This window comes from Ammospiza caudacuta, chromosome 2 (genome assembly GCF_027887145.1).
Source record: "Ammospiza caudacuta isolate bAmmCau1 chromosome 2, bAmmCau1.pri, whole genome shotgun sequence".
In the NCBI taxonomy this organism is placed as follows: Eukaryota; Metazoa; Chordata; class Aves; order Passeriformes; family Passerellidae; genus Ammospiza; species Ammospiza caudacuta.
In genome coordinates, this window is record NC_080594.1 from 55,113,696 (window position 1) to 55,137,002 (window position 23,307).

The window sequence follows — 23,307 nt, forward strand, 5'->3', positions numbered from 1 at the left end:
TATTAGATTTCATTGCTGCAAGAGACTGTAAAGTTTTTCCTATCTCACAGTGACACTGCTGACATCAAATGGTGACAGAATAGGGTTCTTTGCACTTACAAATTTTCTATACAACTTGCTATTACTGCTCAAACTTAACAACAATTTATCCTTCTGTGCCCTGCTAAAGCTGCAGGCAGCTGAAGATGCATTCAAATGAAATAACACTGTTAGTTTACTCACTGTCTTTCTGGTGGATATTATTTCATTTTGCATTTGTGATACAGCTGAAGATTTCAGGAGTCTTCTTCTAATTATTCAGGAAAACGTCCAGCACCAAATATTGTTTGAGAAGAAAAGAAATATTCTGAAAAACATTTTTTTTCCACTAATATTTCTACTTGTTCTATGGAGGAATGATGTTGCAGATATTTTCAGTCTTTCTGACCCTTGAATAAAAACGATTTTCAGTGGATTGTTATGCCTGGAAAGAAATAATCTCAACTCTTTCAGCAAAAGGAAAGATTATCAAAATGTCTTCTCAGGAAAGGTTTCCAAGTGAACAGCATTTTGCAAGGATGGGATTAGGGTATGGGCAATGGGTATGATTATTAGGGTATGATTAGGTTTCCCTGCTTACAGAAAGAACACAGACATGGTTGTTCACATAGATTCACTCTTTACTTGTTCATGGCTCCACCATGCCTCACCATCCTCTGCAGGCAAGGCAAAAGCTCAGCAAATGAAGAAGCGTGTACCTAAGATGAGAAACCATCCCGAGGGATGTATGGAGTGACTGGCAGGGAAGCCCTCTCAGTCAGACCTGAGCAATGCTGTCAGATCCCGGGGACTGGCCCAATACAGGGGATGGACATGGCTCCCATCTCCTTCTCATTGCATCCTTTGAGTGTGCGGCTTTCTGTTCCCAAGATGAATGATAAAGTAATGATTTGCTTCTTCAATGCACAAATAATGTCCCTTTTCTGAATCACAGTTCAAATCCCTTTTAGGAGTACCTTGATATCAGCACAGCAGTCTAAATACAGACAGTCCTAATCTTAAAACAAGCTACATCAATACTGTAGAATGAACAGGATTTAGTTTACCCGACACATATGCAAGTATGTATCTACTTTGCAAAAAAGCACTGGAAGTTAATTAATTTTTTTAACTCATGGGCATATATTTAAATTATTATTTTTTTCTTAGGAGCTTGTTGCTTTTCAGCACAGCAGTACCATACCCTACTATGTTAGCAGTATCAGACTACTCAGATTGTCCAGAATGCTCTGAGATAAGGTTCGTGGGCTGAACATGCTCCCTTCTCCTGCCAAATCCCAGGAGAGACAGTGTGCATCCAGCACTTCAGAGGATTTGTTGTCCCATCGTGCTTTGCAGTAGGGAGACAGACTGGAATGGCAGTTTAGTCCTTCAGTTCCCTAGATAAAAGTCACCTCTATGCATAAGTCCTGTGCACCACCTCAGGTCCTCTTCTGGACTTGAAATCAGGATGTAAGATGAATTTAAATGGCACAGAGATCTGATTTTGGTTGCCTGCAGAAGGGTGAATTTCACCTGCTAGGAGCAGTGATGGACAGGTTTCTGAACCCACGTGGAAGTGCTGGGAATTTGCACTGTTTACTGGCTTGGCTGGGGAATGAAGATGCTCACAGGAAATGTTTGACACTTTTGCAGGAATTTGGCTTATTTTGTACTAGAGAACAGATATGCTATACCCGACTTTCTAAACTTATTGTACTGGCATCAGAGTAACTAGAAACCACAAAATGAAAAAAAAATTTAAAAAGAGAGTAGACTATGTATAGATATATTTACATCTACATACATCTACATATAGAAGCTTCTGTTCATGGGAATTCTATAAGCCACTGCCTGCAATAGCATCCATCCTAAGGGAATTCTAGAGATGATTCTTAAGAGACTGAGGAGATGGGGTTGTGAGGTGAGCCCATCTGTGTCAGCACCTTATCCAGCCATTGCAATGGTCCATGCAGATGGATCTCAATCCAGCAGGGTGTGCTTGTAACATCTTGGCGATGATACTCTGCTCCCCAGCCCTATAAAAGGACCAAAAAGTGAGTTTTGTTTTTTTTTTTTAAAACACTCAAAACATTAAATCATAACTCCAGTGCTGATAGTCTAACACAACTACAGACAGTCTACTATCCAAGTTCCCAAGATTTGCTACTTTATCCTAGGGATAATTTTCTCTAAAAACTTAGCTCCTTTTTAAGGTCATTGTTAGCATAATTACCAGGGACTCAATGCTATTAAATTAAAAATCTCAGTTACACTTCCAGGTGCAGAGAACAACTAGCATGGAAAGGCCTGTTTCCAAGCCTGGCTGCCTGCAAACAGCCCGTGGGGAACGGTTCCTGTAGTTTGCACCCCAGGGACATGCCCAGGGAAGTCTGGCAGACTGCTGTCTGGCACTGACAAAAAGCAGGCCAGCCTTTTTCATTAACAGGAACTAGGGATGGTCCTGGGCACTGCTTCGTGTATTGGTAGAGATTCATCCTTTGATTCTAAGAATTTAGAATTTCTAAGTATTTGCCCAACCTCTGGAAACTTCGAGCAGTTCCTATGTACCATACTTAGCCTATGTATAAATATTGCCCATGGGTTTTCTATCCTTGAACATGTCCTCTTTGCCAACAAGAGTTCCCAGCTGTCTGCTGTGGGAAGTCCTGCAGTAATTTCTCCAACTCTCTTGGGGAAGATAAGGGATATGAGGCATCTGAGAGAAGGTAGGGATGGGGTGCTGGCAGGGAGAAGAGAAAACCTGAAGTACCCATGCTTCAAGGAGCAGGTTTAAGTTAGGAAAAGACTTTTCTCTCAGAGGATGGTTGGGCGCTGGAACAGGCATCCCAGGGAAGTGGTCACAGCACCAGCCTGTTCAAGAAGCTTGAGGATGTGATTCTTGAGCATAGTGCTGTGCAGGGCCAGGAGCTGGACTTGATGATCCTGATGAATCCCTTTCAACTCAGCATATTCTCTGATTCAAGCAGGCACAGTGTCTAAGCAGTGCTAAGCAGGCAGCCTGACGTCACAGCAACACAAGGCATGCGAGTCACAGCCCAGAGTCTTGCAGCTCACCAGATGTCTCACTGGCAGAACTGATCTCAGATTTCCATAGGGCAATGTGCAAAACATGGTCCCACTACAGGAAGAGGATCTTCATTTGTGGGATGCTGATCAGACACTGAGTCATACCTGTCATTATGATAAGCAGGCAGGTTGGTATTCTTGTCAAAAAAGGATATGAGGTATATTAAGACTGATGGCTGCCAAAGTCACCAAAATTTGAGAGTGCTGAGCAGCTCAGACAGCTGTGGCTGCCAGTGCAGCTACTTCTTTAGATGATAGCTGGAAAATTAGGATCAACACTAAAATGAGATGTCACCATAAGTGGTCTGGATAAAATCCATGCTAATTAATGAAGAAAAGGGGAAAGAAAGCAGAAGAGTAAGATATGAACCCGCCAAATCCCAAAGAGTACTTCCAAACAGACAGCGTTTTTCTGAACTGCAGAGCATTTATCAGACTAGAAAGAGCCTGCATTCACAGAACCTCAGATTGATGTTCTGTAAACGTTTGCATAAAATGCCAGCGCAGTCAGACTTCTGAGGTGGTGAAGTCACAAGTACTCAACTGCAGTGAAGATACACAGCCAAGAGAGCAAGTGTCAGAGGAGCTGGCACACCTTGCTGACAGGCAGGACAGAAAATCTAGAGGAACAGCAATTACAGGATTCAAGCGCAATGTGCCAGGTTTGGGGGAGCCTGGCAGGTGGCTGGCCATCTCCCTCTGCTGGCATCTCCCAAACACTCCCAGCGATGCTGTCTCTGGCTGGAGCACCCCCAGGGGAAATGCCAGGAGGGCAAGGACTCTGATGCTCCCTGTATATCACTCTTGGGTTGCAGGTAGCCTCCTTCACCCTGGGACTGAGAAGAGCCCAGAGCTGGAGTTCTCTTAACGAGGGAATGAAGTGAGTACAACTTTCAAAGCTGCAGTGGTGTTTTCCACAGATGGTGGGAAGAGGACACTGGTACTCTCATGGGTCCTGCTGCTCCTGCCAACACTTCCCTCCTCCTGTGGGCAACAGCTCACTCCAGCCTAGTCTCCGTGTCCCAGAGTGCTGAGCTTTCAAGTCTGCTAGGTGTTCCCCTTAGCCCCAAGACCTGGAGAGGTGTGGGAGGGATTGAGCTGGGTTCAGACCTCGGCTTGGAGAAACTCTCCATCTCTTCCCTTAGTGCTTCAGCTGCCTCAGCTGTGGAGAGGTGGCAAGAGCCAACCTGCTTTGGTTTTCAGCAGTGCTCAGTGGATGGAAGCTGCTTTCACTGATGATACACCCATATTTGAGCTCCTCTCAGCTGCTCAGTGGGCACAAAAAGGGCATCAGAGGGGACAAGACCTTCACCTCCCTCTGTCCCACGCCCTACATCAGAAGAGGGCACAGCCCTGTCAAGTTTCTCATATCTCAATCCCTACCTATCCCTGCCTCCCAGCTGGTAGCTCAAGCATTGGTGGGGTCAGAGCAGGATCTCCAGCCCTTTGGGCTGTAGGTGACCAGCAGTGTCTGGACATGAGTCAGCAGAGAAGCCACAGCACTGCCCTGCACACGAGGGCTCTCTTGGACTATGGCTCTGACAGACAGCAGGCCCCTTTGGCACTGCATCCCCAACATCCAGGATCACTCCTGACCCCAGACTGAACACAGGAGGGCTCACTCCTTGGGAGGGAAATATTTTAGGAAGACTGAATAAAGGAAAGTGTATTTGCAGGCCAGGAAGAAAGAGCCTAGATGAGATTTGCATAGCAATTTTCCAGACGTCATGGGAAAGAGTTCAAAACAACTCCTTGCACTGGTCTTATGGTGACTGAAGCACAATGATAGCTGTTATTATTTCAACAAAGCAAGGTGATAATATGGCAGCAGCATTATATAGTGCATCAACACCACCATTTCTGCTGCCATGCTGGGCATGGAGGCAGATAACACATCAAAGAGCTTGCCCCTGAATCGCTGAGATAATGAAAATATTGTGTAACTGGCTATACTGCCTTTACAAACAACATGCCCATTCATGTCTTCCATTAAAGAAAATGCTGTTTGTTGGGTTTCTTGCTTTCTTTCTTTTTTTTGCCCTAATGCTTGTATGTGAATAAGATATCAGTTCACTCTCAAGAACAAAGCAACAGCATGGGCATGGAGATTTTGGCTTGGACTCCTGGGAGAGATTACAGGGCACTCCTGATTCTCTTGAAGACTTAAGAAGAGGGGTCCCCAAGGATGGCTAGAAAAAGTTAGACCAGAAAGATATGTAGAACTCAACTCATCAGCTCTGTAGAACTTAAGGAAACTGGACTTGAGCCTCAAGCACTTTTTGGTATCTTAGATGAGAATTCAATCACCTCAATTCAGTCATTTGTATAAAAACAAATCTGCAAGATAAAGGAACATACTCAAGCCATTTTTATGGTACCTAGCAGGACCAAGAACTTCTAATGGTGCAAGTGCTCTAGTTTGCAGGCTGAACATTGCTGCCAGCTCTCCCCAACAGCACTATAGCAAGCTGGTCTAGCATCATCTGGAAACTATCTCGAAACACGTGCCATTATTTGGGGGTTAGATGCTACAACAGGCATGCAAATAAATCCTAAGTGCTAAAAGCAGTTGAGAGATCTTGTTCCGGTGAGAAGGCCATTCAGAAGGTTTGAGAAAGTCCCACAAAGACTGATAGAGCAGTCTTCCCACAGAGCAGTCAGGCTGTGAAAATCAAATATGAAGGACATCAGAACAATAATGGATTTGGTAGCCCCTTGTCTCTTCCAAATAACAGGGGGAAGGTAAAATATTCTTTTTAGTTTTCTGTTCTGCTTGCAAGAAGCCCTTCTGGTTGTGTGGCTGGCCAGAGTGAATATCATCAGAAAGTAAAACAGTATTTGTGAGGGATTGGGCACATGGCAAACAACAATTCTCTGCAAGTTCAGTGAGGGATGAGGAAGGACCCAGTGTTTCTTGATTAAGACAATATATACCAGTTTGTGGTACTGGTGAGACTGTAAATTAGCCTAAATACATAAGAACATTCTTTTCAAGTTAATGGCTCCATCAAGCTCTATTGCAAACCAGTAACATTGGGAGAGATCACAACTGCCTAAGATATGTGCTACAACATTTATACATTGCTAAGCCTTTCTGAGTTGAGCTTTTTGAACAGTCAGCGGGGGACCACCACCATGATTTCTCTGCCTATTTTCCACAGAGAGTCTATGGAGCACCTGAATTTTGTAATCTCAGACATTTTCAGGTTGGCCACAAAAGCTATTGATTTTGAGCACCTAAAAGTTTAAGGCAATACTGGAAAACAAGCAGTATGAATTGCTATTCAAAAGTTGGCTATCTACATCTTCCCTTGGAACGGATTTGATGTGATCTAGTTTTGCACCAAAGGATGCAAGAGAAAGCAAAAGCAAGGATGTAAGAGAAAGCAAAGAATCCTTACTTTAACAAAGCTCATTCGAATCGTACACATCTTGGTCAGCTCATACACCACTTCAAAACCATGATTGACTGACTGGGCAAGAAGCTGGGCAAAGAGCTGGTTGTTGAAGATCTTGAGGCTGCAGCCACTGGGGATCTTGCAGACCGTGGCAGGATGGAAACCGTGCTGGTAGTTACAGTTGCGGCTTTGCACAAAAATACTGCTGTCACTGACACATTCAGCATAAACCTCTCCACCAACGTAGTAAAGATGAACACCTTGAAAAAAAAAAGTAACATGTATTATGTCTCCATTTTTCACAACACACTTTACGCCAGTAATTAAGTATTTTACTAGTTTGGGGATACAAGCCCAGGATCCTTCCAGGATCTTTGTTTCTCAGTGCTGGTTTCTTTACTTTTACCCAACAGCATAGTTGTACTAAAGTAGTAACTTTATGACAAAATACACATACATAAACATCAACCACATGTCAACAATATCCTAAACATCAATCAAAACTAAGCAAGAATGGAAAAAATCACTATTGCATTACACAGCTAAATGTGTTTTTTCGCTGTTAAGCAAATGTGCACTGGCCAAGACCCACTTCACTGCACGCTGTTGTTTTACTACAGGGTCCTACTGTCAAACATTTAAAACACAGCATGGCATGTACTTAAAATACTTTTCTGTATTTTGCATTATCTCCCACATCAGAACCATGTATTTGCATTTACATGATGTGACTTACTCATCCGATCCTGTTCCAAGGGACCTTTAGCATGAAAATGACTGCTTTTCTTCAGAACTTTTCAGTGCCCAAGTGACTTACCAATACTAACTCAAATTTTGACTGTGACTTCAGGAAATTAAGGTGGAAGCACTTCTATCCCTTCAAATACTCTGATCCACCAAGGATATGTGCTTGCATGAAAACATACCTGAATTGGTGGGAGAATTTATCTTAGCCTAATTCAGCAACCTTGAATTTGGGGATCATCTGTAAGATGATAACTATGTAGATGCCTTCTCTAGCTGATAGCTAGAGAGAGACACTGTGACCAGATGATTCACTCCATCTGCTACAGAGTGCAGGCTCAGAGCCAGCTTAATGCCATTGAAGCCTGTGCAGGTGCTGAAAAGGCTCTCCCATTCCCTGCCCCTGTTGTCACACCTGCTTTCATGCTGGCAGCAACAGCTGAGGATTGGTCTGCTGTCCAGGCTGAGGAACTGAACCAGCTAATAAACTTGAAAACAAACAAAACAAAATTTATTTTCAGTGAGATCTTGTGAGATCTTCATCAGTACAAGTGTGGCAATGGGGACCCTGACTGCTTGAAAAGTGAGCATGAAGCCACAACCTGAAAGGGGACAAGTCATCCGTGAAAATGCCCAGTCACCCTTCCCATGGCTAGATTAGGGGAAATGAATCCTTCCAAGGGCCAAGAGAGGTGGAAAAACTCAATTCTTTGTTCTTGTACAAACCACTACTAAATAAAAATGAAATCTTCCTCTCTAATACTAGGTATGCTCTTCAAACACACACAAATGTTCACAGAGCCTCAGCACACTGCCTGCAAAGCTACTGGTAACTGTGCTTTAATAATGCAGCTGTAATTAGTTTTATTCCTGCTGTCTTTCATACAAACAGAATGGTTACATATTCCCAGTCTGTTTATCATTCTGCAGTCATAACAACAAGGGGCAGCAGCACATCCTTAGGTCAAAACCAGCCTCTAAACAGAAATGGGAATAGCATGGGGGAAAGCAGGTTGAGTGGGAAAAGAATCTGGGAAAAAAAATACTCTCCCATAGTCTTCCAGGGTGACTCAGATGGGAACCTTAAAGTCTGTCTTCAAGCCATCACTTGACTTCTGAGCAGCCACAAGATCTGAAATGAGCTGTGAGTGGCAGGGCTGTGTCTCGGAGCACACTCTGGTGCTGCACTGGGAACAGCAGTGACAGGAAAGCGTCAGCTCCAGCTGCACCAGGCACTGTGGGGTGCTGCACACCACTGTGACTGTTACCACTTGATCTTCCTTCCCATGGAAATGGGCAAAAGGGAAGGACAGAAAGGAACTTGATGGAGTCCATATAGCTGTCTGAAATCATCAGATGAAGTGAGAACAGAGGGTAGGGAGAGAAGAATTAGGACGTAAATGTGCACCACATTTCAAATCTTCAGGAGAAGCTATAGACTTAGGGTCACACAGAAGATGCTAAGGTGAATTTTTTTAAAGGCTGAGTTTTCAAAGTATATTAAGTAACCAATTTTCTGAAAAAAATGAATGCTTTCAAAGGTATTGCCCAAACATTGTGCTAAAATAACAAAAACATCAATGCCACTTCTGAAAGCAGAGGTTACAAATTGTTTTCTTCTTTTGAACTTTTTAAAAGCAGTAAATACAACACTAATCAGTGTGTATTCCTATTATTCTAGTACTCATTCACCAGAGGAAAGCACCCTAAAGGAAACCAAGCAGCTAAATACATATTTGTAGAACACCAAATCAAAGGTCCATATGTTTTAGTGGAATTTCATTGCCTCTGCAGAAACTGAAAATTCAGCAGTCTCCAAGCATCCACATCTTTTTGACACTGATCAAAAGTTACTTTTTTGTCCTTGAAGTCTGACTGCTGAAACAGGTCCAATTGCTCGTAGATGTTGCATTGTGCTCTGGATTGTTTTTAGCTTTGATGTGGTATTTCCAGGAAATGGTTTCACGCTGATACTCTAGATGACAATTCAATCACATATCCTTATCCTACTGAGCTAATCTTGTTTACTCACTCTTTTTTTCTCCAGTGTTAACATGTGACAATTGTATCCATTTCAGCAGCTTTCATCTGTCCACCATGCCTTTGAACTATACGCTTCTAGAGCTGCTCTGTGCTCTTCTGCAGGCCTGCACTGGTGCCGCTTCTATTCCACTTGTATATGTTTTTTTAGGATTTGCATAAACAGGGAAGAGCAGTAAAATTAAGGATCTCTGATATATTAAGCTCCTCTCTGGGCAATCTGCTCCCTTCCCTTGGGCACATTCCTAGTGTAGGACTTTAAAGGACTTCCAATCAATTAAGACAGATCTTCACATTTAAATGGATGAAGACCATTAGCATTGACCCAACTTTATTTCTCTTCTGTCTCCTCATCTTTTGGGGCAGAAAGTCACAGACTGTAACATTGCCAAATGACAGCTGGGATCTTTTGTCATTCTTCTTTTAGGGCCATGCTCAGCTTTGATCCACATCCCTCTGACAGCTTACACTGATAGGATGTAAAGCTTTGCTTTATTTTCTAAGTAAGTTAGGACTAGATGTACAACACATTTGCACTCCACACAACAAACCACTATGGCACACGTAGCATCTGCAACATAAGTGTTTTTCATTCTGGGGAAAAGTGCAAGAGCTTAGCACAACATTGCCTGCTCCAGCCTTCAGGTTCGCTGCTGTTTGCAAAAAATGTATCACATTTGTCTCAGAGCTTCCTCATATTCAGTCATTCAACACTAGACTATCAAGAGCCAATTAAAATATTGCTCTAGGCCTGGGAAATGAGGTGAGGTTGACAAGATAATAGGAGTGGAACAATTAGAGTTAATTAGCCCAGAGGGAAATGCATTCCCAGGCAGCTACTGGTGAGAGGCTGGGTTGGCAAGATAATGAGTCTAGACTGGATGTACCAGAACAGGCAAAGCTTCATCTGCATGGAGAAGTGGCTGGCACAGGGCTTCTGACTCACCACCACAAACAACAGTAAGTTCTGGGAGAATATCAAACCCTACACAACCCTGGGGAGCTGGGACAGAGTGTGTGTGGCCATGAGTGTCCAGGTGTGGACTCCTGGTGCTTGGCCCCAGCACTGCATGCTGAGGGTATCTGTACACCAGCGCTGGAGCACACAGAGCTGCACCAGCAGCCACTGGTGGGAGGACACAAACCTTAGTTTTACCAGTGAAAAGCTGACAAACCAGGGAATCAGACTGGCAGGAGGAGGATGGGGGGGGGGGGGGGGGAAGCTACAAACACAACTCCACCAGAGTTCTTCAGCTAAGTAACTCAACTACTAAGTGTTTCATCCATCTCCCTTTGTTATTTGGTGGGAGGAGAAGCAGCCCTGAGGCACCAGCAATTATCCTTTTAGTGGCATTTCAATGGCAATATTCCCAGTTGCCAGAAGCTCTAATAAATAAAATGAAAATACATACTGCTAAATTAGAACACACAACTATAAACAACATTTTTCTCTTTGCTGGCCAAGTAAATAGCCTTTGTAAGGAGTTACTCTGTTGATTGTTATCCAGTCAGAAAAGAATCCTCTGCTTTTCTTCTATTTCACAAGTAATGTCAGAGGTCTGATTTTAAGGCAAGCACATCTGATGAATCAGATAGGTTAGTTCATGCAATGCATGGATCTTCTGAGTTCTGAATATTATTCCTGAGGAGAGGGGATTTCCTCTTACCTTTTCCTATGTGTCTCCTGGTGTTTTCTATAGTAGAATTGCGGTTTACATTTGAGAGCAGACCCAGGCAGAACCTGTTTTTGTTATTTGAAGGATCTGTAAATCCATCTATAAGGATACTTCGAGAGGAGGCCTGGAAAGTCTCCCCTACTCGGTTGTTGAGTTCATAGTAGGCAACTGAGCACCAGTGTTGGGGTTCCTCATAACAAACAGGCCGAAAGTCTGTAGGAAATACAGTTAAGCAGCTGCTCAGGTTTCAGCAATATTTTTTAAACAATCTTGCTCTGTTTTCTTTCATTCCCTCCCACTCTCAGACCCCCATCTCTTTATCTAAACAGTCACTTATGTCATACTTTATCCCCACAGAAGCTTCCATTACTTCTTGATTTTATGACTGAAGTACCAAACATGCAAAAAGGTTGATGCATCAGCTTAACTCTAAGCCTCGAAGATCCCCACTTCTTCTTAAAAGTGGAAACTCCACTGCATTAAATCAACCACACTGACATTCCTTGCTGAACTGGGGCCCAAACTATACACTGAAAATAGAAAGGGATACATCTGCTCTGCACACCAGCAGGAGATAGAGATGACAGATGGGCTCAAAGCAAGTCAAAACTGAGCCAAGTTTTTGGTATTAGGCCTTCAGCCTAATACCAAACTCTGGAGTTCAGAAGTAATAAATCACTCCAATTTTTGCACGCTTTCAGGCTTTCCGCTTCCATGTGGGACTGTAAGCAGAAATGTCAGCAAGGTCATTTCTTTTGGATCTACCCCTGCTCAGGTTTTCTAAGTCAGAGACAGAGAAAGACTCAAAAATGTAACAGAATCTCTGAGCTTCATTTGTCCTACAGGAATTAGTAGGAAACTTTATCCTGCCTGCTCACCACAGGCATGTGAGCCTGCCTGCCCCCAGAGCACCTCTGTGCATAACCTCTAATAAACTTCCAACTAATATTCACTAGGATAGTGATCAGGGATGGTAGGCTGTGATAAAGAGATTAAACTAGCTTGACAATTTATTTATAAGTATTGGTGTCTGATAACCTGTTATTATCCAGCCATTCTGTGTCCCCATCCATAATTAGCACTATCCCCTCACATTCCTTCTGCTCCAGTTCCATGCTAAATACACACTCCTCACTGTTTCAGAAGGCTGGCAATATTTTGTTTTTAATGTCAGTCCTCATTCTAGAAATGACACTTCTTTAGGAAAACAATATGATGGACTAAAAGAACATCAGTGATTTTTCATTGCAGTAGCGGGAAGCCAAAGCAAAAGCCAGCAGAGGAATTCCATTTCCCCTTCCTACTCTGCAGCATGGGCTCTGAATGGTGGGGGCATTAGCACTAGCCAGTACTAGCCCAAAGGTAGGAAAGGCCATCAAGAGGAGAGGTCATCAAGTTGTTTGAGGGGTGCAAACAGGACCCCAGACCCTTCTTTGACCATTAATGCCTCTCACTAAATAATTCTTATAAGACGACAAAGACTTTGGAGTTCTGTCAAAATATCTTTGTACTCCACTAGAACATGTCCTTTCCTTTTCCAGCCAGCCAGTTCCATAACATTTATACAAAGATGGCAGTAAAAAGGTCCCTACCATAAGGCTTTAAAGTACTTGAAACCTAGAGCTGAAGGTGATAAAGAAATGTGTTCTGATATGGATAACTCTTTTGTGTGTTATATTGCCCCACCATCCCTGATTTGATATGTTTATCTTTACAATGTAGATAACAGTGTTTGCTTGCATTAACAGCTTTTTAACTGTAATAGTCCATGGATGCAAATAAGGTCTAAACTCTGTAACTTTGCACATAATTCATGGAAATATTACTTCAACCTCTCCTGCTAGCTAATGGATGGGTCTAGCACAGAGCCTTACTGCAAAACTGACTGAAAATTATTATTACAGATCACTAACCCTTCATGTGCAAATAACAATTTTTTTAAAACTATTTTTTTCTTAAAAGTTTTTATTTAAAGAATAATACAAATGGTATTTACTTTCAGCTTCTCCATCGGCAGATTTACCTCCATTGGGCAAAGACAGCACTAGCTGACTTTCAGCTATTGCATCCATTGACCGTCCATTGTGGATTCCTGGAGGTTCTCTTGCATGGTAGGGCGGAGGTGGAGTTTCCACTACAGAAAGAAAGAAAAAAGAAAGGAGAAAGAGAGGAAGAAAGACACCTAAGTCAGTATGTTGGTAAATTCCTCCTGTTTTTTTTCCTGGTGAGTATTTTACCACTTCAGTACTGTTTGGCTTGAGAAGACTGGAAAAAGCACAAATCTGAATCTGACTTCCCTTCAGTCTCCATATTAAGACCATTGCATGTTCAGCAAAGATGGGAAGGAAAAGCTGTCATGTTGGACATGCAGTGCTTGAAAGAGAGAGGGGTGGTCACAACAGTGCCTCAGGCCTAGACCCATGTAAAATCAAGTTCTCTGTTAACACTGGTTGTTACCCTAAGAAAGTAATGCAGTTTCATCTGTTATTTCCAGATTTCTGTCTTTAATTCAAAACTTGTGGAGGACAATTTAAATTTTCAGGTAATTAGGGCTGTACTAAGTCAGGAGTTCCCAACACAAACAGAAACTGACTTCATTTCATCCTCTGGGAGAAAGCTCTCTTTCTTCATAATATGTAAAAAAAGCTTATGGAAAACTGTAGAAATCAGACTTGACAAAACTCCCTCCAGACTTGTTTTTTTACCCCTGTCCTACAAGGGAAGTGTGTCCCTCCCCTGGTTTGTTCCGTCTCCCATCAAAGAGCAATAGATGTCATGAAAACATTGGGAGGAAAAAAGTATCAAGTCACAACTGCTCAGCTCCTGATTTGTTTCATTTACAGCAACATGAGCTAGAAAACAGAAGGTGACTCTACAGTGGGGATCATCCAGAAAGGCTGGAGGCTCTAGAAAGCCAAATTAAAAAGGACTTCATTTTCATATAAAATGACAACATTCAGTGCATAAGCACTAAAAGTGTGTAGTTTTGCCTCATTTGAACAGAAACTCAATGGGATAATATGAAAATTATAGCCATATACAAGCTTGCAGGACCAAGGGCCTCTCTAAGAAGGGTTTAACTTGGTTCCCGACTGAAATTCCCTCTTGTGTTTGGGGTCTGTTGTCTGGCCCTCAAAATGAAGCAACTTGACCCAGAGTGGATAACTGTGAACTGTATCATTAGACAACCACTGAATCTTCCAAGTAAGCCACATTATTCTATTCTATTTAAGCACTGTTCAGGACCTAGGAATTTCATACACTATATGATATTTCTGACACTTAGATGACATAACCCTCCAACAAAAAACAGTAAAACAGAGACAAGAAATAGTGGAAGAGAAAATAAGTTACAGAAAGGAATATAAACACAGAATCATGTGGTTATATGGATATTTTTGATGTCTGCTCCTAAACTAGTCACATTTAGGTCTCCTTATATCCACTAAAGAAAAATAGGAACCTGCAGACACAGTGTATTGGACATACACAAGAAGATGCAATGAATCTTTTTCTGGGAGTGTCTGTTTTCCTGCTCTGGTTACAGGGAGAGTGTAGACAATTCTATGAGATGCAGAAAGCTGCATTGCTGACATCTATATTTGGTCACAGCAATCCCTCTCAAGGTTCTTGATGCAACTCCAGTTTGCTTTAGATAGCCTTCCATCACTAATTGTTACACAGGCAAATTATGCTTATCAGTTAGCCGTGTGCTGTGATATACTGAAGCTCAGGTTGAGCCACGTCCATTATTAAGTAGCTTTGCGAGGTCCCAAGTTCAGTTAAATGCACGAGTCAGAGTCATTACACAGCTGGAATGGGCCTGATTTACCTGTCAGGACCAGCTCCACTAAATCCAACTTAGTTACACACAGGAGAAAGAAAAATATTGGCAAGACAAACAAGTCTTGCTACTTGATGAAATGTTTCAGTGTTGCTAAATATGATATAATCAGAAATAGAGATCTAGAGAAGAAATGAATGAAGGCACATTCAATGAATGAAGAGGGAAGGAAAAACATCATACTGTGTTGAAAGTATTCAATTTAAAAGGAAGTTCAAATGCTACAAAAACCTTGTAAAATAAACTTCTTTCTTAAAATTAAATAGGCATATCATTAAGGACCTGAATTTAAATGCTTCATAGTTAAGACGCTAAAATCTTAAATTACAAGATTCTGACCTGAATTCATCTTTGTGAAAAAGCTGACATAACTGAAACTGCTTGAAAGTTAAAGTGCTGAAGTGAATCTGAGCCATTTTTTGATATTAAAACTAGATCTTAGCTGTGTTGCATTAGCAGCAAAAGCACAGTTAAATTTTCAGGTAATTAGAGCTGTACTAAGTCAGGAGTTCACAGCACAAACAATCTGAGTGATATAAACCTGTTAATCTCAGAACTGTGGAACGTTCCAACGTCACAGGAACTTGCCTGGTGACTTCTCCAAGTGTTGGGCCAGATTGTTAAACAACTTAACTTTCTGAAATTTATACAGTCAGTAGGATTGCCATAAACTTTGAAAACTTTCTGTACACCAGTTTCCCCATTTTATCCCGTCTCCTTGATGGAGTTTCTAAAGGTTCCTACCCTGACCACCCTAGGTCCCTAACTTAGGTCTTGCAAGTGCTCGTTTCTGCCGCACCGGCTTCTCTCCTCAGTTTTTTCCCCAGAATTATCATGTCATCGCACCCAGGCACTTCTATGAGCAGGACAATTACAGTTCTCAATCTCTTGAGCATCTGTCAGAAGGACTGAGAGACAATATACAGGAGACAGTCATGAGAAATCACATTCCAAGTCCACTCTATCCAACTGTTCAATCTGCAGCCACAGTCTGGGGGGAGCACAGAATTGTCACCTGACCCCAGGCCCTGTCACAACCCTCAAATGCCTCAGTGAGGGTGTCCCAAAGCTCATTCTTACCTGTGAGCTGATAGGGACTTCCTGGTCCAGAAGAGCTTTCTGGTGAGTTGGGGTAGCTGATGCTGTTGGGTGACTGGGAGAACATGTGGCTGGGGGATGAAGGGAAAGGGGTGCACGGAGGGTGCTGGAAGGAATCCGGGTAAGTGGCATTGTGCGGCATCAGTGGCTCGCTGTGCAGAGAAGTGTTTCGAAACTTGGCAAGGAGGCTGAGGTGAGGGTTAAATTCACTGTGTCTTGGAACAAGTACAGGAGGTAGGACTGAAAACAAAAACAACAGAAAAAATGGTTAAAGCTGTGTTCTTGAAAGTGTATCTTGTAAGTTAAAAAGAAGCATATTCCATGCTGCTCAAATATTGCTGTCTGCATACAAGTCATTGAAGAGTAACAAATCTGTCCAAACCCAAGAATCAAAAGCTGAATTCTTGGACATTTTTCTCCAGATCTGCAGCCAGTTACAGCAGTTTCACATGAAAAATAAGGAATCTTGACTTGAGCAAGGTACCACAAGTATGGCATGCAGAAATTCAGGAGATACATCTCTCCCTTCCAAAATTACCTAATCCTCCCTTCTTCAAAAACTGAACACATCAGAAGTTTTCTAAATATTATCACCAGGATGTGCCAAATTTACAGCCAAGTTTAATAACAATAAATAGTGCTCTACAATACACTGCATATTTTACTATCAGCATGTTACAGATGGTCAAAAAGAAGTACAGACCTGAAGCCAGATCTAAAATGTTATCAGGTACTTGAAAATGCTGCCAGACAGACAGTGGGATCTTTGAAAGGAAATGTAAATGGCAATTCAAACATTGCAGCAATATCAATTTGGGTCTTGCAATATAGTTATAAAAGATCTAGCATAATAAGGCATATGTCAGTGGTTGGTATTTAAGACATGAAAAATGCAGGCCAGAAAACTGAAATCCAAATTAACCCATCTAAAAATTAGCCTAGAAGAAGATACTGCCTATCCACAAACTCTCTTCCTTTTTATCTCACACTGTCAGTGCTGTTAACAGCATTGCCCCTTTGAGAAACCCAAAGCTGATCCAAATTACTTTGGATTCTGACATAGTAGAATTAAGACTCAAAACACTTTGAAAATCCTGACTAGTGAGATACCTATGAAGATGCAGTCCCTAGGCTGGAACACAAGGAGGCTTGCCGGTAAGTTTACAATATGAGACTTCAACCTGAGGCTTTAACCATGTCTTCCATAATCCTTGGTGGGGAGAGCAGCCCCTACAATGGGTGATTCCTGTACTCCAAGATTTCTCTATTAGCTACTAGCTCACATAATGCCAAATTATCTTAGTTAAGGCTTTCAGCACAGGTAAGGAGAATGAATTCCCAGTTGGTATTGTGTAGACCTAAAAGCCACCAAAGAAGATAAGGAGGCAATTTGAGTTATTGTGAGAAGGACGAATTGTCCCAGCATCAGGGACAATTCAGCAGGCTTTATTGACTGACTTAGTATCCAGAGTTCCTCTGGCCTAAAATTCAGCAGCACATCATCTTCCAGCCTATCCTTACTGGTTTATGGAAACAAATAGCAATGTACACTCTTGTTTTTAAATGTTGATGGGAATATACAGTTTGAACATGTTTTAACATATTGCTTGAGCCAAAGACCTGTCTAGGTAAGGCAAATTATTTTTAGGTAGGTTAGCTAACAACTTTTAATTACAGCAAACTCTCATTTATCCAGCTTAATGAAAGAGTGGCATAATTGCTATTGAATAAAGCAAATAATGTATAGATAATGCAAAACATGTGCATGAGAAGAGGCTGCAAGAACTCTGCTTGGAATGCACATCAGTTGCTCAGAGAGCTGGGGCATTTACAGTGCCTGGTACCAACAATGGGTTCACAGCTTCTTGCTCAATGCTGCAGTAGAGGCAGGGTTAAACAACTTGTCTGCCCACCCACTGGAATATACCACTGGGAGTTTGCTAGTCACCCATGACCTGAAGAACTGAGCCCTAACACTGCAAAAGATTGGACTGATGGCAGGGAGTTCACTGCAGAAGTTATCTTCTCCTCTGCCCAGAAACAGAAGCACGGCATACCTGTTAGGACACCACACATGCATGGCTCTCTGGCCCAATGCATTGCTAATTAGCCTCTGGCCAGGACAAGGATTGGTGCTCTGGAGACTATTTTCTTTCCCTCTGCCTCTCATATGCCCCTGTTTGTGGCATGAAGAGTCTGCTGCCACTTTCTTGTTTGGTAAAGAAAGGTATTTCTGCTTCTTTACTGTTCTTTTAGCTTTAAACATCCAGGTAGGACTGATACAGGCAATACAAGTGTTCACATCTGGCATGCACTGCCCAGTCCCCTGTGGATCTCTTCACAGCCATTGGAGAGGAATAAACTCTTTAACTGCTATATACTGAGACAAGACTAATACCAGCACTGCAGATACAGTTTTGGTGAGCTGTATTCCTCCCATGCTCCTGTGAACAGCTTCAGGCTGTGAACTATTGCTGCTTCTGGAGTTTTCCTTTGCTGCTTCTGGAGTTTTCCTCAGCAGCTCCATGAAACTGGTCTGATGCTTGTCAGGTCTGCTGCTGATCAGCCAGCTCCAACCAGCAGCCTTCAAAAATGAGGAGCTGGAGTTCCCTCTGCACCCAGCAGAGGTGTTGAGCAAGGGGCAGCTGTGTGCAGCAATGTCGTGCAGTGTTGAGAGGCTGACACCTCACTGTGGGCACCACAGCTGAGGGAGCTGCTTCCTTCAGCCCTGTGAGAACTCAACTCCTTCTCTAAATGAAAGCTGAGAATCTGGATGTGTGAACAGTGCTTGCCAAGGAAAGCCTTTGATTTGCCTTGAGTGAGTCAGCAGGAAGAATTTTCAAGCCTTGAACTCCTTCCCAGCTCTGATCATGGCACTCTTAATTTCTGCTCTGCTGAACAGTTTGTTTGCCACCTCACTCACTCTTTCCACTGACTGTTCTGTGACTGCTTGGAGGGCTAAAGCCTCTGTGGTGGGGAAGCGTTCCGAGATGCTCTTGTTTGTGGCTAAGAGTATCCCCCAGGGCCTCGTTCTCCTTGTTCTTTCAGTAACATGTCACTCTCCAGGGCTCAACCACTCTGAAGGAAGTGTGACCAGAGGCATAAAACTGAGTAACTGAATGTGTTGGGACCTGTCTGTCCTCATAAATTACCCACATTTTCTCCACTCACTGGGGTCCTTTTCTTCTACATGCTACTGTCCACCAGGGGCCAGAGGTGGAATCCTTCCTTCTATGCATGCTGAAGTGTTGATGATCTTTGTCCAACTGAAGACAAATATGGTCATGTCCTAAGTCCTGCCACTGCTTTTCATACCTTTCTCCCATTCCCTTTGGGCTTAAATAGTTCTTGCTGGGAACCTGGCTGTGCCTGTGACTTCAGATGCTAGGAAGAAAACTTTGCCTCATTTTAGTTTCAGGTACAACATCCACACTGCGATTTCTCACACATTAATCCATCTCCGCAGAGTTTACTACTTTTGGAGACCACTCTCCAGGGAGATCCATCTCTTCCCTTTGCCCATGGCTACTCCCAAATACACAGCCAACAGTGAAGCCATCAGGTGGTCTTCCACCTTGCAGGCTATCACATCTTAGTCCCACTCAGGCTTCATGAAAGCAGTCAGTTAGTCTAAGTCAAAAATTCTCCTGTCCAGAGCAATGGTATACACCCTCAAATTTACAATACTTACATATGAATGATATCTTATAAAAACAATAGGGTACATGTTTAGGCAGCTTCTGCTGACAATAAACCAGACTTCTGAGAAGCTCTTTGAAGGCAACAATGAAGGGAGAAGCAGAGCATAACCAACATTCCTACCTTCTTCAGATTAGGTGGCTAACTCCTCTCTGCAGTGGGATGTTGCACACATATAGGGAATATTTTCTGCTTTTTTTTTCCTAAGTGGCACCTGCTATTCAGCAGACCTGAGAAGAAATCTGCCAGGAATAGTTGTAGCAGCAATAAAAGCCATGTGTAATCTGTGCAGTTTCAGTAGCAGAGCCTAAAATGGGACTGGGCAGCCTGAGGACACAGCAGAGGTAATGAAATCCCGGAATCTCTGACCAGATTTCAAAGCTGTACTCTAGTAACAGAGGATTTGCCAGGCTGTCAAAGAAAGGATGAGGCCCTCCCATCTTGGACACAGCTCATTCATTCTGGATTGAAGTTAATGGATCTGGTCATGGAGTGGTTGACTCAGCAAGAAAGACTGCAGTGATGGAAAATGATCCCCAAAAGGGTGGACATTCATATGAAAATAAGGCTGGTATGCAGATTATAAAAAATACAGTGTTGACTTATTCAGTGAAGGATTCTTTAGCTCCAGAGGATGAAACTCAGAGAATCTCATTTAAGCCTAAAATCACCAACAGCCAAGATGCAGATTTCCTGCAGTTAAAAGAGGACTGTTGTTTAAACGGACTGGCACCTAAATCAACCACTCCCAGCCTTTTCTGCGGTGATCTCACTGGTGCCACTTTCTCATGAAGCTCATGTGTTCTCTTGCCTTGCCAACCCCTCCTTGCAGCACTGCTTTCTAACTGGAGCTGCATTGCACCACTTGCAGTGGTGCAAGTTCTCTCTGCTGCTGCTGCCCCAGCGCACCCAAGTGGGTTGCACTCTGCTATACTGTACAAATATATACTATGGCTGTGAGCCAAGGCTTCTGAGTTGTGCCTGTAAGCAGAGTTGTAGGAGTGAATATAACAGCCTGAGAGCAATTCCTGGGTCCTGTGGAGAACTGGCACAGCACAGCTTGTATCCTCACAGTCGCACTCGCTTTCACCTCCAGAACAAGGTGGCCAAGTCCAAAGTGCCCAAAGTCCCTCCTGTGGGCTAACTCTGCACTCTGAGAGCTGCTAGTCCACACGAGTCCACATGGGTGAAAGCTGTTCCTGGGATCATGTTACCAATTCAGCAGTACCCAGACCTGCACCTTGTCCTCTTCTGCTTTACTAGCACAGATACTGCCAGTCTGCTGCACAGACAGACAATAGGGACATGTTCACAGCTGAAAGCTTCTGAGTTTCAGGATCAGAACAACAAGCTTTGGCAGCCATTTAGCAGCTGCTGGACTATTCCATTAGCAGTGTTTGTTAGCTGGAACTGAAAAGATGAGAAAACCAGGGTTGAAATCAGCACTGTTCAGTGCTGTCAGCTTTGAGGAGACTCCATTAACTGCACCAAAGTTACACCAGAAGAAATAAGACTCTAAAGACTGCAGCCTGCAAATAAAGAAGTGCAATAAACAAAAAAAAAAAAGGGATATTTTATGAGCATCTTCTCTTAAATTATTGAAGAGTTTACTTTAACAAGGCATGAGATCAGCTTTGTCCACTGAAAACTGTTGACAACAAGCGCCACTCAGTGCAGCTGTAAAATATAAAAATTTTGACAATGTTTACAGGAGATTGGATACACCTTCACAATGACAGCTCTGCTGCACTGGAAGGATTATCAGAAGAGGAAGCAGCCCCTAGTGTTTAACAAATGTTAACAAATGTCTTTCCCTTATTTCATCTGTGTGAAAAGAAACATCCCACGGTTCACTTATCTGATCAGAATGTCACCTCAGAGTAAAATTCATGCCAGACAAGGAGTAATCTCAGAATAAAAAGTATACACTTACCAACCGTATCCATTAGTAAATTAAATTACCGTGATTTTTGGCAGTAAGGGAGAGCCAGGTTAGACATTAGAAATCATTTTGAACTGTAAGGATAGAAAAAGCAATAGCTTCACTTGCCTGGGGAGGTTGTAGAGCCTTAATCACATGGGATTTTTAAAGCTTATTAGGAAAATATCTGTCAGGAACGTACCTGGTAATTTTGTTTTGTTCAGGAGTCTGGGCAGAGGAAAACAGGATGACTGCTAAAGACCTTTGCCAGCCCTGTTTTCCAAGATCCCTATAGAAGTCAACACTGAACACTACAATTTTTTAACAGCTGTTTCATTGACATAAAGCCCAATTAAATGACCTTTCAGTGAGGTCATAAGTTTTTAGTGCAGTCCAAAGAGGGTTATCAGTAGAAAATGTCAAAGTTTTATGGGAACCTGATGGATTTATTTCACATAAACTCTCCATTTAGGCAAGTAAATCCCACTTAAGGCAGTCCACCAGATATTTTAGGAAGAATCAACTGACCAGGTTTCGTATTCACTGCAAAATATGCCATTTTACTGCAACTCTTATCTTTAAAGAGAGAGCTAGTGTTTCCTGGGGCTTAATGAGTCAACTGTTGGTTTTCAGTCAGACATAAATCTCACCATGGTGGTGAAGCCAGGCTGGTGCCCGGACTTCATGCAAACCAGTTCAGACGGGGAGGATTCAGCACCCACGTCCAGGGAGAGGAAGCTGCTTTCAGCACCTTGGACAAGATCTGGGCACCCTCAGGGGTCCGACGGGACTCAGACCCCAACGGGAGAGGGGCCCCTTACTCCCTCCCTAGTCCTGGCTGTCAGAGCTATGATAGCAGCAGGCAGGGTAAGACACAAGATCCTTCCATCAGATGGAACCTGCCTTTTCACATTTCAGAGCACGGCTGTAGGATGCACCAAGACTAGACCGGCCAGAGCAAGAGCTAACACAGAGATGCGAATCATCGGCAGATGACATAATTACCTGGGGTTTCCACCCGCCGGTAATGGTAGGGGTTGATGCACACTTCTTTCTGTTTTGAGCCAAAAGGGAACTCACAACATTCCAGTGGTTTCAGCTCATGGTGAGACTGTAAGTCAGGCCAGCGCCACACTCTGCAGTATATGACGTGGGGAAGCCCCTTGCGGTGAGACACCTGCAGCCGCCCGTCCAAGGAACGTGGGATCGTGACGCATTTACTGGGCTGCCCTGGGCAGCTCAGAGCCCTCTCCAGTTCTTCCATGGCTCCTTTTTTCTTCTTTAACTTCTTCACCAAGGAATCAACAGCTTTTTCTGCCCACTTTTCTTCTTCATCTCCTTGTTTCCAGCCCAGCAGCCTTTTCACTGCGGGGCTGGTGAAGGAGAACAAGGAGCTGATAGGGGTGCTGGAGTGCATAAGAAGCAGAGATTGCGCACGAGCGTCAAGGGAAGCACAAACTGTTCTCCTGCCTTGCAAGGCCTGCACGGCGTTTCCACAGTACTGTGATGGACACTTCCTTCAGTGGAAGAAGGAAGAGAGGTTCTTTCACACGTACGTTTTTTTAGTCTTAGGCACAAGTAGTCCAACAGGGTGGGTCTCAGAACTTTCCAAACATCAAGAAACTGCTGATGAAGCCTGGAACAGCAACACAATACATGGTTAGGCTTCACACACTATTTCCATTGTTCCTTCAATAAAATGTTTTGAAAGAGAAATCATTCAAAATGTGTAGTTAATTTTCAGTGGTTTTCTGTTTGGTTTTTAATGTTTATTTTGGG

The 23,307-nt window shown here is 43.0% G+C and overlaps 1 protein-coding gene across 3 annotated transcripts; it reads right to left on the reverse strand.

Annotated features, from left to right (window-relative positions):
* Window positions 1–1,229: 1,229 nt before the first annotated feature.
* Window positions 1,230–23,088, reverse strand: SMAD9 (SMAD family member 9). 3 transcript variants are annotated; one of them, XM_058824950.1, is made up of 6 exons: window positions 22,534–23,088; window positions 15,891–16,148; window positions 12,990–13,100; window positions 10,958–11,179; window positions 6,510–6,766; window positions 1,230–2,057 (listed from the first exon to the last, which is right to left on the reverse strand). In XM_058824950.1, the coding sequence occupies exons 1-6, from the start codon at window positions 22,943–22,945 to the stop codon at window positions 1,914–1,916; spliced, it is 1,404 nt and encodes a 467-aa protein (XP_058680933.1). In that variant the 5' UTR covers window positions 22,946–23,088; the 3' UTR covers window positions 1,230–1,913. The 3 variants fall into 3 exon arrangements, with proteins under 3 accessions (XP_058680933.1, XP_058680932.1, XP_058680934.1); XM_058824949.1 differs by having other exon boundaries at window positions 12,963–13,100; XM_058824951.1 differs by lacking the exon at window positions 12,990–13,100.
* Window positions 23,089–23,307: the final 219 nt, after the last annotated feature.